Source organism: Citrus sinensis, chromosome 7, assembly GCF_022201045.2.
Source record: "Citrus sinensis cultivar Valencia sweet orange chromosome 7, DVS_A1.0, whole genome shotgun sequence".
In the NCBI taxonomy this organism is placed as follows: Eukaryota; Viridiplantae; Streptophyta; class Magnoliopsida; order Sapindales; family Rutaceae; genus Citrus; species Citrus sinensis.
Window position 1 is genome coordinate 1761328 of NC_068562.1, and position 15998 is coordinate 1777325.

The 15998-nt window shown below is 33.4% G+C and overlaps 2 protein-coding genes across 3 annotated transcripts; both read left to right on the top strand.

The window, feature by feature from the left end:
• Positions 1 to 4517: 4517 nt before the first annotated feature.
• LOC102627492 (aldehyde dehydrogenase family 3 member F1) lies at positions 4518 to 13430 on the top strand. Of its 2 annotated transcripts, XM_052431642.1 has the most exons (11): positions 4518 to 4905; positions 5008 to 5076; positions 5257 to 5353; positions 6523 to 6729; positions 6960 to 7084; positions 7211 to 7315; positions 7388 to 7560; positions 7729 to 7819; positions 7909 to 8058; positions 8166 to 8427; positions 13351 to 13430. In XM_052431642.1, the coding sequence occupies exons 1-10, from the start codon at positions 4705 to 4707 to the stop codon at positions 8400 to 8402; spliced, it is 1455 nt and encodes a 484-aa protein (XP_052287602.1). In that variant the 5' UTR covers positions 4518 to 4704; the 3' UTR covers positions 8403 to 8427; positions 13351 to 13430. The 2 variants fall into 2 exon arrangements, with proteins under 2 accessions (XP_052287602.1, XP_024956062.1); XM_025100294.2 differs by lacking the exon at positions 13351 to 13430 and having other exon boundaries at positions 8166 to 8619.
• A 1550-nt stretch (positions 13431 to 14980) lies between these two features.
• On the top strand, positions 14981 to 15861 carry LOC102627206 (uncharacterized). The gene has a single exon (XM_006466823.4). It carries the CDS (start codon positions 15262 to 15264, stop codon positions 15700 to 15702), a length of 441 nt encoding a protein of 146 aa, XP_006466886.1. The 5' UTR covers positions 14981 to 15261; the 3' UTR covers positions 15703 to 15861.
• Positions 15862 to 15998: the final 137 nt, after the last annotated feature.

Genomic DNA, 15998 nt, shown 5'->3' on the forward strand with positions numbered 1-15998 from the left:
TGAATTGGTTATATTGTTGTTGATCTCCTCGAAATAAATTTATAAAATGGTTTCGTTTAGCATATCGTACTGAGCCGCTGCTGGTTGATGAATCCAATTTTGCTAAGTCCGGACATTAATTAATTAGTAGGTTCGGATTTCACGATTAGTTTAGTAGAATATTTTAGTGAAGGTGGATTTAGGTAAAAAAATTTCACAAGTAGGAAAAGTTCCAACCAATTTGCAACCCAAACCGAAATTGTACTCGAACTTTCAACCTGAATATAAAATAACTTTTCAACCTGTTTTTGGTTTATTCTCAAACTCGAATGGATTGTAACGTGAACCAAAACCAGTAAAAATCGAACTAAAACCCGAAATATCCACCCTCAATTCTAAGGATATTATATCAGGTTAAACATAAACTTTTAGTGATAGTCGATATTAAGGGATTGAGCTTAGAATTTTTAGATATCCAACTCAAAAATTTATATTATTGGGTGAAGGGATCTATCCTAGATATAAATATGAATAACTCCCTTTTACTAACCAATGTAGAACACAACTCAACAATCCTCCCTCAGATGAAACCATTGTCGAACCCGAACACTTTCGTCTAACACACCTGAGTTATTCCACCCCCACATTCTAGCTACAAATGTTTAGTTTTGATATCACTTGTTAGGAAATTTTATCTCACTTAAAATCTAGATAGCAAAATATCAAAAAGTTAACAAATAGATGAAATAGATGGAAAATAAAATTAATCATATAGCTTAAGAATTTACATAGAAAACTTCTATATCGGAGAAAAACCACAGCAACCCATGATGACGAGAGAAAAAATCCACCATGTGAAAAGCTATCATAATCGTTTTAGTATTTTCCTCAATCCTAAAACTCTAATAATATGTCCAATCTTTCAATAAACCTACTGTTTCTCTCAAATTTAAAACTGCTATTATTAAAGAAGACTAAACTCATTAACAGGTGAATCCAACCTCCTATACATGATGATAATTCTTTTAAGGTTTTTTTTTTGGAAAAATATTTTTTTCTTTACACAAATTATATACCTCCTTAAATAAGCTAAAGTCTTAAAGGAAAATTATTATTGTTTAAATAGAATCCTTCTTAATAAGAAAATGTCTTAGGAAATCTCTTAACAATTATGATAAGAATTCTTACTGGGAAAAATGCATATCTTCTAACAGTCTCCAACTTAGTGTTTTTTTCGATTAGGCAACAAAACATAATCTATCATGTATTCACATAGATGTGTCGTCTCCACCTTTTTTACTCTATCGAAACCACTCTTACATAGACTTATAAGAATCACTCCACCATGGATAAAATATTATCCTCTATCCAGCAACCATGATTATCTACATCGAAAATTATATGGAGTACACATATTCGCCATTTGTTGATCACCTTGCCTAAAAAATACACACTCTTGTGTTTGGCTTCTTTAAGAATCTTCAACCATGGACATAAAAATTCCACCACGCACCTTGCAAAAATTTTAAATCATGCCTCGTGTGCAAATTTTATGAACCCATTAGCAGTAACACATCCTCTTCCATAACACGCTAAAAATGATAAACGAACCTCTCATGGAGAAAAGAGACACACTGCTAGCTAACATAATCATCATCTCCATTTACTGATTTAATGCAGCATGTCGAACCTACTCCATTCCAACAATCTTCTTTAAGATGCCTTAATTATTTACACACATCCAAGAGTTTTAACCAATATGAACATAGTTTACATCACCCTTGTTTTTCTTGTGAATTTTCCGTGATCCAAATTTGATTTTTTCATCAAACTTTTTAACATTAATTCTCATAAAACTTATAAATTTGTTTACAAATATAATTACTTTGTAGAATAACCTTAGCTTTAATACCACTTATTAGGGAGGTTATGCCTAGAATTTTTAAGTATCTAACCTAAAAGATTTACTTATTGGGTAGAGGGACCTATTTTAAGTATAAATGATAAATCCAAGTAACTCTCGTACTAATAAATGTAAAACACAACTCAACAATCATATTTAATATGCTAGAATCACATTAGAACTTAATACAAGATAAATCAATTTTATTAAGGACTATGAAAGCTAGTTATCGCACTTATGGGACCTTCAAATGGTGGGCAAGATTGGAAATAAAGGGACCAAAATGTCAAAGCGGTAATGTTCGGGTCCAACATTTTAAGATCAAAGGTGAACAAATTTGAAAGCTCCTTCTTATAAGTTCAAATTATAAAGATACACAAAAAAAAAAAAAAAATCTTTTACAACTGTCAACCTAAAGTTTATAAGGTTTCTAATACTCCATTGTCGACTTAAAATTTGCTGATGTTAGAAGGATAAAATTATCATTTAACTTTCACATAAAAAATTTTAATATTTAAAATTAATAGAATTTTAATTTATAGAAATCTTAATTCACAAGTAGGACACTTGTTTTGTTTAACATGTTTTATAAGATAATACTATTATTAGCAAGATCATAGGATGAGTTAAAATTAACACAATTTTAGGAAGATACGAAGCATAGATTTTTTTTCTTTTCCTCCCTTAAAAACAGTGAAATTACTTATACTGGTTTTTCTATTTTACATTTTGAATATTATTAATTAATATAATTTAAGATAACAACCAGGATAAAACAATCACTTTCGATTTAAGATCATTTTATCAATATTCTGTTAAATATTTTCACAATTTTGAGTTTTTAAAAAGATTTCGTGTATGTTTTATAAAGCGTAAAATTGGATATTTATCCTTAACGAAAATTTAATTTTTTTTTTAACTAACGGAACCAAATCCTATATATAGATGTATAGTATGCATTAATAAATAAATAGAACTTTGACGTAGGAGACTAGGAGGGAGTGAATAAATAAATAAATAAAACTTTCGAAGCTCGTGAATGTGCTATTTTATTTTTTTCTAGTAATTGTTTAATTGAAAAAAGAAAGCTTCGGGATTTATTTTTGACGGGACGGCTGAGATTTGTTGACCTTCTAGAGAATGAGAACAGATTTTCAATTTGTTGATAAGTATTCCGACAGTCCAGCCCAAAAGTACCGGCTCAATGAATTCGCTCTCGTTTGGTAACAGGTATCCATCACTTTCAAAATCCGGTCCTACCAACGTATCGGCTTTTCACTCGCCATCTTATCATCTGTGTTTAGGAGCTGGCTACGGTACAGAATTACAGACCAGGTTAGCCAGCTCCCCAAGGGTGCCCCTGTGTTTAATTCATTTTTTTATTTTGATATCACAATACAATTAGTAACAATAGTAATCTCTTCAAGTTAATGATTTTATTTTCTAATTAATAAGGATAATTTTAGATTTTATAATATAATGGATATATAAAAATTGTATTAAATATAAAATTAAATTTTAAAAAGTTATTCCTTCGTTACTTTAAAGTCTGTTGTAGGATGAAGTGTTTTGCCAAAAGTTATTTTTGAAAAAAAAATTATTAAACACTAAAATTAACTTTTAACTTTTCAAAATCACTTTTAAATCTCTTAAAAGCAATCTCAAATACCAATAGGTTTTTGGTCCAGTGGGAGAACCCTTGCACTTACAATGTTGAGTGCAAGGGTTCGAGCCTCCATAAAAGTATTTATAGGGGTTATTTACAATCCTCCCTCAATTATTAAATAATTGAGTGGAGCCAGTCTATCACTCACGAAATGTGAGTGGAGTGGACAGCTCGAATATTTGAAAGATTTTGAAGAGCGCTTCAAAGGAGTACATACCACGAAGAATGTCCCAATTATAGAATTTGTTTGTAAATATTAATTGTAATACCTACGGTAAAAAAAACAATCTCAAATGGATTAAAGTAATAGATTAATAATTAATAATAAAATCAATTAATATCTTACATCTAGTAATAAATGATTGTTATCATCATTGAGTATTTCAACGCAGTGTCCAAACTTAATAAATATAGCATTATTATTAAAGAGAAACAAATTCAATTAATTAAAATTTAATGAATTTTATCATATTTTATATAAATATGACAATTTATAATATAATACATAAATCTAAATAAAATAAAAAGTAATAAATAGTTGTGGTAATATGTTATTTTAAGGTTATGATTTATATAGTTAGATTTATAAAAAAGTAAGAAATAATTGACCTTTGATTAAAGTATAGTATGTGATGTCTTATTTTATCAGCCGTTTTAAAAAAAATCAAACTCCCCTTATAAAATAAGTAGATTTGAGATAAATGTTATAGGTATCATTTTATCACTGAACATCAAATTAATCATTAAAAAAAACTCTTAATTTTGTAATTAATTCTAATTATATTTCCATCGATTTAAAAATTGTAGTAACAGGATAGATACAAGATAAGATTGGTTTTAATGTTAAGATTTTGACATGTATACGTGTAAGATGAGATACTGACTTAATTTATTGATCATTAGATATAATTCAATTAAGATATTATATGAAAATAGGATATTAAGATACTGTATATGAAAGTATGATATCTTCAATTCTCACACAAGAATAGAAAGAAAGATTTTTGTTTTGATTGGAAATTGAGAATGACAAGTTAAGTGAGAGCATTAATTTGTGGATGGATGAGTCAATTGGCATTGGCGTTGCAATTTAATTAATATCGCCGTCAACGAAACCTAACAATCAAAACATAAAAGGCCGGGGAAGAGTAAAGAGATGGCAGCAGCAATGGGGGAGATTGAAGACAAGTTAGCGGAGCTTAGACAAACTTTTCGAAGTGGAATAACAAAAAGTGGTGCATGGAGGAAAAACCAGCTCAGGGCGCTGATCGAGCTCCTCCAGGACAACGAAGACAAGATTTTCAAAGCGCTTCATCAAGATCTTGGAAAGCACCCTGTTGAAACTTATCGAGACGAGGCAAGTCTACTCATTATTATTATTAATATATATTGATATTATTCGTTTTTGATGTATCATAATTTTAACTTGCGGTTTTTTTTATTAATCACGTTGATGCAGATTGGACTAATAAAAAAATCAGCTAAATATGCTTTGAGCTGTTTGGACAAGTGGATGGCCCCCAAAAAGGTCTCTGTTACAACATTTTATCCTTTTTTCATTTTTAATTTCCAGTGGATGCAGATGCAATTGCACCACACCAAGCTCTGAAACAGAAATGATACTCACCGAACCCTGGCTAGGTGGGGCGAGAAATGTACTTCGTAGTAATAATAATAATAATATATTTGTTTTTTTTTTTTTGGGCAGCGTCGCTTGCCTTTGTTGTTCTTCCCTGCGAGTGGAGAAGTGGTGTCTGAGCCATTCGGTGTAGTTCTCATATGTTCAGCCTGGAACTTCCCTATCAGTGAGTCCACTCGGATATCGAATTAGACTTAGATTCATCAACTTTGTCTGATCCAAAATCCATTCGTATACACTCATAATTCATTCATTGATATCATAATTAGTTTATTCACCGGATGCTAAGGGTGTGTTTGATATGGTTCTTTATTGAGCATTTTCCGTTTTATAAAAATAATAATTATGATATTCTCCGGATGCACTGTAGATTTTGTTATGCTTATGCAATAATTTTGGTTTAAATATTTTCAACTAAAATAATAATTATTTTTTATTAAAATAATTTTGGATATTCTATACATTATTATAAAATATTTTATTTAATAAAACTTTGTAATAATATAAAAAATAAATCTACTTATAATTTGATACCAATATTTATTATTACATTATTTTACTTGTTTATTCAATTTTTGCAAAAATATCTAAAATAACAAAAAGACAAATTTAAAAAGTTATACATATAATGCAACTATTCTAAAATAATTTTTACAAAAATTATATCAAACACATTTTCACTATTTATATTTTCCAAACAAACTACCAAACGCACTTTATTGTTTTTCATTTTTAGATTTTAGTTTCAAAATAAACTACCAAATGCATTTTTATTTTCACCAAAAACTAATAGTTCTTATCTTCTAAACGAAATTCAAAAGCACCATTTGGGGTTCTTTAAAATTATACTGAAACTAGCTTAATTTTGAAAGTGCATTAGCTAAACTGTTTTAGTAAACACTTGTAAAACTATTTGGTGCTGTCATACTTTTTAATCTTTGATGGCTAATAATTTCATTTTATAGTTGTATTGAATTAAAAGTTACAGTATCTCAATCTAAATAAATCTTCAATAAACAAATTTTAAGAATTAACCCTTGTGATAGGAATTCAATGTGTCTTATATGTTTGTCCCCAAGATTAGATTTATATTTCGATATTTCTCAGAAAATTTTGAATATTATGAGTTTTAAAATTACTGAATATTCAAATCAAAATTCATATTTTCTCTTCAATGGTTTCTGTACTGGGGCATCCAGGTAGACAATACCAACCTCAGTACCTCACTTACATTTAAAATAATATTGTATCATTCTATCTTGCCTGCACAAAATCCATACTAAATTATATTTCTGGACATGGCACTGATCCAACGAGATATATTCCTGGATGCAGATTTGGCATTAGAGCCGTTAATAGGAGCAATTGCTGCAGGCAACACGGTGATGCTAAAACCTTCAGAGCTAGCCGTGGAATGTGCTTCTTTTCTTGCCGAAACAATTCCTCTTTATTTGGATTGCAAAGCCATTAAGGTTACTAATGGTGGAGTAGATGTGTGTGAGCAACTACTACAACAGAAATGGAATAAAATTTTCTTCACTGGTAAATATACTTTCACACTTATCATGTGTTCTTTCTAAGATAAATACTTCAGGTCCTAAGCATTAGAAAAATTATCATTGCGGTCACTCTGGGGCTACTGTTCAATTGATTTGTGATCCGGAGTAAAGTGAAATGGATCAGATGCAATTAATATTTTGATTCCTCAACAGGCAATACCATAGTTGATGATCAAAATTACATTTTTTTTTTCTTCATTTCAATATTTTCAGGGAGTCCACGAGTGGGAAGCATTGTTATGTCCGCAGCTGCTAAACATTTAACTCCTGTCACTCTGGAGCTTGGAGGAAAATGTCCTGCTATCCTGGATACTTTAAGCAGTCCCTTAGACATAAAGGTTGTCCAACTTTGTCCTACTTGAAGGGTCAAAGCATTTTGCAAAATTGTTGACAGACGTAGCAAGATATGAATTTGAAAACAACTTTATTCTAATTGTTCTTCTCTTGTGGTACATTCTCTGCAGGTAACTGTTAAAAGAATAATAGGTGGGAAATTTGCTTCTTGCAATGGACAAGTTTGCGTTGGAGTCGATTATATACTTGTGGAAAAGAAATTCGCCGCTACTCTGGTACTATTATTTTGTTTAATGCAACACGTTCCAAAGTTCAATTCACATACTTGAGATTCTTTTATCTTTTAGATTGAATCACTAAAGACTACAATCAAGAAATTTTATGGTGAAAACCCCAAAGACTCGAAAAGCATCAGTAGAATTATCAATGAGTACCACTTTGAGAGACTGCGCAAACTTCTTAAAGATCCTCTTGTTGCAGATGCCATTGTTCATGGAGGTTTATTAGATAAAGAAAATTTGTAAGCTGTTTTTCTTACTCGTATTTCTTTTCGAAGTGCAAGCCTTTTGCTGGATCATGAATTTTTTGATGCTAGGATTATTTTGTCCGGGGGTAGACATTTTCCATTATGACTTTCATATGGTCTTTTGCCAATAAACATTCTGATCTTCAATGATAATTTCGACAGGTTCATTGAGCCAACAATCTTGTTAGATCCTCCACTTGATGCAGAGATCATGACAGAAGAAATATTTGGCCCAATTCTTCCCATAATCACGGTGACAAATAATATTCTAAACTCCTTGTACCTACAAAATCCCTTTTAACCATTGTTTGCAACTCGGTTTGATTTCATTCTTTTGAACAGCTAAATAACATTCAGGAAAGCATTGAATTTATCAATTCTAGGCCCAAGCCTCTAGCTATTTATGCCTTTACCAAAGATGAAACATTCAAGAAGCAAATTGTATCAGGAACCTCATCAGGAAGTTTGATATTCAACGACACCTTGGTTCAAGTATCGCTTTGCTTCTCTATTCTGAGTATACTTATACAATTTAAAAAGACTAATCTAATCTCACACAAAACCAATCAAAGCTTGCTTAATCATTGTTATTTTTGCAGCAACTGTGTGATGTGCTACCATTTGGAGGTGTTGGCCAGAGCGGCATAGGAAGATACCACGGGCACTACTCTTTTGAAACTTTTAGCCATGAAAAAGCAATTATGCAAAGAAGCTTCTTCCTTGAACTGGAGCCGAGGTATCCGCCATGGAATGACTTCAAGATGAAGTTCCTCAGGTTGGCTTACGATTTTGACTACTTCAACCTGCTACTACTGCTGCTGGGCTTGAAAAGGTAGCAATTGGATTGCAGCTAACATGTTCCTTTTTGTTGAGACAAAAGGTTTGAATGGTTGAAAGATATATTGTATTACTGCATGTTCTAGCTTTATACAAGTGATTACATATTGTACAAGGAAAGATGAGGAACTAAAGCCTAAGATTAGGGGGAATTACCCTAAACTTTAGTATTGACATTTAATTTCTCTTGATTGATGAGTGAGATTGATTCTTGCCTATTATGCCCCCGCAAGATGGCGTTTCCATCGGAAACACCAATCTTGGATCAAAGGTGAGTGAAACGAGGCTTGGCAAGTGGTTTGGTAAGCACATCTACAAGCTGATTATAAGTAGAGACATGAGCTATTTGAAGTGAACCATTAGAGACTTTTTCCCATACGAAATGAAAATCCAGAGCAAAATGTTTCATTCTTGAGTGAAAAACTGGATTGACGCACAAGTATGTAGCACCAATGTTATCACACAAAAGGCGAGGTGGCTTGGGGAGAGAGACGTGTAACTCTTGAAGAAGATTGGTTAGCCAAGTAATTTCAGCAGCAGCTGATGCAACTGAGTGATATTCAGCCTCTGTTGAGGAGCGAGCTACTGTCCGTTGCTTCTTAGAACACCAAGACACTGGGTTGCCACCAAGAAAAATAACAAAGGCTGATATAGAGGTACAATCATCACGATTTCCAGCCCAATCAGCATCCGAGAAGGCTGTCAAAGACAATGGCTGTGAGGGACGTATAAAGAGACCATACGTGAGAGTGTGCTTCAAGTATCGAAGTAAACGTTTTGCCGCTGTCCAATGCGTTTGACTGGGAGAATGCATATATTGCGCCAATTTGTTTATTGCATAGGCCATATCTGGTCGTGTAAGCGAAAGGTATTGCATGCCGCCAATAAGACTACGGTATTGAGAAGCATCAACTTTTGGCGAGCCATCATTGAGCATGAGGCGTGTAGGACAACTAAAAGGAGTCACATAATCTTTGATACCCTCCATTTTGAATTTGGCTAAAAGATCACGAATATATTTCTGTTGAGAGAGGAATATCCCGTGAGTTATAGGAATCACCTCCACACCAAGGAAATAATGAAGATGCCCAAGATCCTTAATGGAAAATCACTTGGAGAGAGAGTCAATAACTTGACGAATGAAGCTTGAAGAATTTCCTGTAATCAACAAGTCATCAACATAAACTAAAAAATAGATTAGTATAGACTTGTTAGTGTATATAAATAATGAAGAGTCAGAGCAAGAATTCACAAAGCCCAGAGATAAAATAAAATTCTTAAGCTCAGTGAACCAGGCTCTAGATGCTTGCTTCAAGCCATAAAGAGACTGGTGCAAGCGACAAACATGATGTGGCTGAGAGTGATCTTTGAAGCCAGGGGGCTGTGACATATAAACATTTTCAGCAATATGCCCATGAAGGAATGCGTTGTTGACATCTAATTGATTCACGTTCCATCATTGGGATATGGCAATAGAGAGAACAACTCGAATTGTGGTTGGTTTTACAACAGGACTGAACGTCTCTTTGTAATCCAGACCGGGTCGTTAATGGAAACCTTTGGCAACAAGACGTGCTTTATACCGAGCAATGCTACCATCAGGATTTCTTTTTATTCGAAAGACCCATTTGCATCCGATAACATTTTGATGAGCTGCAGGAGGCACCAATTCCCATGTGCCATTTTTTTTTAAGGCATCAAGCTCTTCACACATAGCATCTCTCCACTCTTTGTGTTTGAGGGCTTCAGTGGTGGTAGTGGGTTCAAGTGATGGAGGGATCAAATGCTTAGTAGCAGTGAGGGAAAAAAAATTTTTAGGTTTGAAAATGTTATTTTTTAATCGGGTTTGTATAGTTGTAGGAGGAGCTAGCACTGGAACATGAACAAGTTCATTGATAGAGTGCATCTCACTAGAATAGGAGCCTGAAAACGTTGGTTGATTGGTATCCAATATGGGAGGATCAACCACATGTTGAAGATCACAATCTTGCATGGATTCATAATCGGCATCAGAATTGGTCATTAAAGGGATAACGGACCGAGAAGGAGAGGATTTTGATGTGGGCTGACTTGGCCCATGAGAAAGTGCATGATTTGAGGAGTTACCATTATTGGTGGAGAAATGACTGGATGTTGATGAAGGCAACGATTTGGTGGGAGATCCTTGTGTTCTTTTGTCAATAGGTGTATCGCATTTGGAAGGAGATGTAATGGGTAAAAGAGTAGTTAATGGAGAGAGATTTTTCGGTGACAAAGGAGGTATGTTTGAAGAAGACTGATCTGAAAAAGGAAGGTCTTGTTGGAGAGATTTAAGGGAGGGAGATGCGACTGACCATTTTTGTAAAGTGTAAGAATTAATTCTGTCATATTCATTTGACATAGAGAAGGAAGGAAACACACTTTCAACAAATTGGACGTGACGAGAAAAATAAAATTTGTGATCTTGTGGATCAAAACAGATGTAAGAATTATGGACATTAGAGTAACCAAGGAATAGACATGATTTGGAACGTTGTTCAAGCTTATGTTTTGTATAAGGACGCAACCATGGATAACACAAGCACCCAAAAGTTCGGAGTTTAGAATAATTAGGCTTATGATGGAAAAGAGACTCAAATGGAGATTTATCCTTAAGAATAGGTGTAAGAAGTCTATTAATGAGATATATTGCAGTTTTAAAGGCAAATGGCCAAAGTGACAAAGGTAAGGATGCCTTGTGAAGAAGGGTTAAACCCGTTTCTACGACATGTCTATGACGACGTTCAGCGGAAGCAATATGTTGAGGAGTGTATGGTGGAGATATAAGATGCTGGATTCCATATTTTTCAAATAAGGATTTTAGGCCATAATATTCTTTTCCTTCATCAGAATAAATAGTGCGAATGGTGGAATTGAAATAATTTTCTACCATTGTTTTGAATTTGGGGAATATTGTAAAGGCCTCAGATTTGTAGGATAATGGAAACAACCACGAGTATTTTGTAAAATGATCAACAAAGATGATGTAGTAAGAATAACCATCTATTGAACGAATTGGAGAAGGTCCCCATACATCAGTATATATGAGATCTAATGGACAACGACTTTGTAAAGTTGAAGTACCAAATGGTAACTTATGACTTTTATTGCATTGACATGAATCACAAAATAATGATGGAGATGAATTAGGAAACACAGGAAGATTATTTTGGGAGACCACATGACGAAGTGTTTTGGTGGATGGGTGACCAAGTCGATTATGCCAATTCTCAAGAGAGACTTTGACTCCCATGCAAGCTTGCTTCATTGTTGTAGATACTCCTATATTGGACCATTCATAAACATTATTCTTGCTCCGCCCTCGAGCGAGATGTGCTCCCGTGGAGAGATCCTTCACACAAAAGAAAGATGGAAAAAATTCAATTGAAGTATTATTATTTTTACAAAATTAAAAGACAGAGACTAAATTTTGTTTCATAGAAGGAACACATAGCACATTAGAAAGAGTGAATGAGTTTGAGGGAGTGGAGAGAGTGGAGTGGCCAACATGAGTAATATGCAAACCTGTACCATCACCTATAACAATGTCATCAGGACCTTCATAAGGTTGACTGAGTGATAAATTGTTGAGATTAGATGTGACATGGTGAGATGCTCCTGTATCTAAAAGCCAATTAGGTGAGGAATTATTGGTGGTGGTGGGATTGGCGGTAGGGGCTGAAGAGTGGGAGAACAACTTTTTAGCAGAATTACATTGTCGAGCAGTATGACCCTGTTTCTCACAAAATTAACAAACCACATTGGAATTTTTGCCTGAGTGATGGTTGCCTGAATTGTAATTGTTAAAGTTGTGTCCCTGATTGTTGCCCGAATTAGGAGGATGTTGGCCTTGATTTCCATTATTATTATGGAAAATTTTTTTGTTGGCTTGGTTTCCATTTTTTGTGGGAAAACGAGCAGCATTAGCTGTCATATTGCCAAGATTTCCACTGGAGCGAAGGTTTTCGCGTTTGAGGAAAGCCTCATATTCAACAAGTTTTTCATATAGTTCATCAAAACTAATCACTGTATCTCGTGCCCGTACTGCAGCTGCAAGTTCTTTGAATTCAGTTCCCACACCATTAAGAGTATGGGTGATAAGATATTGATTTGGAACTGGGGCTCCAATTAAAGCTAATTCATCAGCAATGTCACGAATTGTGGCAAGATAGTCAGCGACAGGTTGGGAGCCTCTGTTAATGAGAGTAAGTTGCTCAGCCAATCCCATAGTTCTGGAGGATGAAGGATTGGCATAAAGTTTGGCAAGGCGATTCCAGGCTTCAGCAGATGTTTTGCATGAACGAATTATAGGTACAGCTTTGTGGCTAAGTGAGCCGATGATGCCGAGAAGAAGAAGCTTGTCTTGTCACATCCAAAGGGTGAAATCTGGGTTTGGAACTATCTTTTCATCAACTGTTGTCTCTGGAGATGGGCAAGGTTTGGTGCCATCAATGTAGCTGAGCAAATCATATCCATAGAGAAGTGCATCAAATTGCGTCTTCCACGAATAGTAGTTTGTTGGTGTTAATTTTAGAGGGAGTTGGGTGGCTGCATTTATAGCAATGAGATTGTTGGGATTCATGTTTGTAAAAGTTTGGTTAATGCTAGAAGTAGCTGAGTTTTCATTGGCCATGGTGAAGCCTGATGCTGTAAGGAAAAGAAAATTAAAAAAAGAAAGGAAACAGGCCAAGGCCAAGGATCAATGACTCGTGTGAGCTTAAAAAAGCTCTGATACCATATTGAGACAAAAGGTTTGAATGGTTGAAAGATATATTGTATTACTGCATGTTCTAGCTTTATACAAGTGATTACATATTGTACAAGGAAAGATGAGGAACTAAAGCCTAAGATTAGGGGGAATTACCCTAAACTTTAGTATTGACATTTAATTTCTCTTGATTGATGGGTGAGATTGATTCTTGCATATTACTTTTCATATTGTATTAGCAATGGAAAATTAGTTGTTGTTCGCCTATCAAATAATACAAATAAAATTTTATGTTAATCAAGTTGTTGTTAGTTAAAAATCGTTTTGCATAAAAAATCATTAGATTGCAATTCCCACACAACATAAAAAATTATGATAATCTAAAAATCATACTTTTGCTTTTTTATAGTAGAAGTTTAGGCTCCCACGTAATGAACTAGTCGCCAATAATCAATTAGGTAATGATCCATCACCAACGCCCTTTTATGATCTACACGTGTGTGTGCTTTTATTACTACTTAAAGCAATTAGAAATATGTTTTAGAGAAAAAAAAAATTCTTTTTATCTATTCTGTATATTATGGCTTCTTTACTATGTGAAAAAAAGACTTTTTTTTTTAAATCTTTTTGATAGAGACCATAGGTTCTTTATTTTATCTATTTTTATTTCTATTAAATAAAAAATATTTGATTTATATTAAAAAATAAAACAACGTGCATAATTTGTGCATGGGACTACCTTGTAAAGTAACACAAGATCCCTTATACACAAATATATTAAATAGAGCCTCTTACTGAATAATATATTTAGGTTTATAACCGAAATATATAGTTATCTTACTTATCAGTCTAATAGTGATGTTGTCAATTAAGTGAGCTAATTCAGAGATCATCTGGGTACATATAATAATGACTACAATAATTAAGCTTGCAATTAACCGAACCCAATTATTTAATTGAGAATATATTCTACTAAAAGATTATAATTGACCTACATAATTGTATATTATCTAGGATAGTATTCTCGAATAATAATTCGATTCATGCCACATTGATTTCTTTATTGGGTAATTTTTTGTACCACATCATCAATTAAGTTTTGATATATCAACAATTCAATCAATTTAATTATATCTTATTTCTTGACACTTATTGGTTTTCTCTAATGATCATTTTCAATGTATTAATTATATTGACACACTTTTTTTCTAGAGAATTCTTGATAAAATATAAAAAACCCATCAAGAGATGTGTTGTACAAATTTTACATTATTTATCTACAATCGCTCTCATCAAGATACTAGGCTATCTTAATTACAAATGTATATTGCACTCATTGGTAACTCAAATAGAATAAGAATCATAATCATGAAACTATAATTAATTCAATATTAAGATTGTAATAAAAAAATGCCTATGAGATTTAATAGATCTAACAGTCATTTAAAGTTAATTAAATATCATATATGATCTAGTTCAATGTTAAATTACGTTAGTAAATTTATATATAATTAAGATAAATTATTTAACGAATTTACTATAGTTCAAGTATGAATAGAGCGTCCAACTCTTTTATCAATTGCAAACTCAATTCATCTAATCCCAAGATAGTTCGTATTTATATATTTTGTGAATCTATATGATGATTTCATAAATATATATAATATAATTAAACGTATTTCACTCCAAAACACTTATAAAATTAAAATATTAATAAAAATATCTCAAATATTTTATTAATTTAAAAATATATTTATTTCAAATAAATAAATGAATAAACTTTAAAGAGCAATGATGAAAGCGCATAATGTTAATTTGCTTTTTAATTTGATAGTAATTATGGAGAAATCCGATGAGGTACATTCCTGCGTTGATCTGATTTTTGGTTTGGACTTCCTAAAATGCATGGTACGAACCGCGGAATGAACTTCATTCTGTCATTACGTGTAGCCCATGAGTTCTTCTTCCGATTGGTCTTGGCCGCACAGGAACGACCAAGACTGACTGAACCAAATCGAAACCGCAACGTGTATAAATCAAGTCTCTTTGGTCAATCTCCACGCGCTCTGATGTTAATTGAACGTTGAATAAAAGTAGTTTGGATACAAATAAAGAGAGTTGCGTAGCGCGTAATGGAAGCAGCCGTTCAATCCCATAACTATCATCATAGTGCGTCACCAATAGCCAATCATATTGGAGCAAAGACAGAGAGCGCCCGAACCTCAACCCATGTTGCCTTTGCCATGAGATTGAGACCAGATATAACCAAAACGAAAACAATCGTCAATAACAAGATCAGCAGATTTCAGGACTTCTGTCTCAACGCCGTTCCAAAACATATGGCGACGACGGAGAGCAATCGAGAACCGGTAAAGGAGGAGAATATCAAGATCAAAGAAGAAGAGCAAAAATCGACGAAGATGTTGCCGCCTCCGCCGGAGAAGCCAGAGCCTGGGGATTGCTGTGGGAGCGGATGCGTCAGATGCGTGTGGGATGTTTATTATGAGGAGCTTGAGGCTTATGACAAGCTTTATAAATGCGATTCCAACGACAGCAAATCTAATTTTGATTGATTGGTTTGCAGATTTCTTTTTTTATTTTTTATTTTTGTCATGCGATTTTGTTCGTGACTCGATAATAATTTGTCTTTTGGCCATGATTATTCACTTTGTATTGTATGTACTTCAAATTCCATGGTAATGAATTCGTATTTGTAGTTTTTTTTAATTAAATCTGGCAAATAGCCTTCTGGGTACGCCTAATAAACTCGAGACCAGTCACCCACATAAATATAAAATATTTGTGGTGACGAAAAATCCGTTTTGGAATTAAAGTTGGAACGTCATTCAATGAAAAGAATCGAAGGGAA

What these genes read in the sequence shown, in the direction of transcription:
- LOC102627492 (XM_052431642.1), top strand. Translation starts at nt 4,705, where the DNA reads ATGGCAGCAGCAATGGGGGAGATTGAAGACAAGTTAGCGGAGCTTAGA. An exon ending in AGTGGATGGCCCCCAAAAAG is followed by an intron (nt 5,077 to 5,256) that starts GTCTCTGTTACA and finishes TTTTTTGGGCAG; the next exon opens with CGTCGCTTGCCTTTGTTGTT. An exon ending in GAATAAAATTTTCTTCACTG is followed by an intron (nt 6,730 to 6,959) that starts GTAAATATACTT and finishes CAATATTTTCAG; the next exon opens with GGAGTCCACGAGTGGGAAGC.
- LOC102627206 (XM_006466823.4), top strand. Translation starts at nt 15,262, where the DNA reads ATGGAAGCAGCCGTTCAATCCCATAACTATCATCATAGTGCGTCACCA.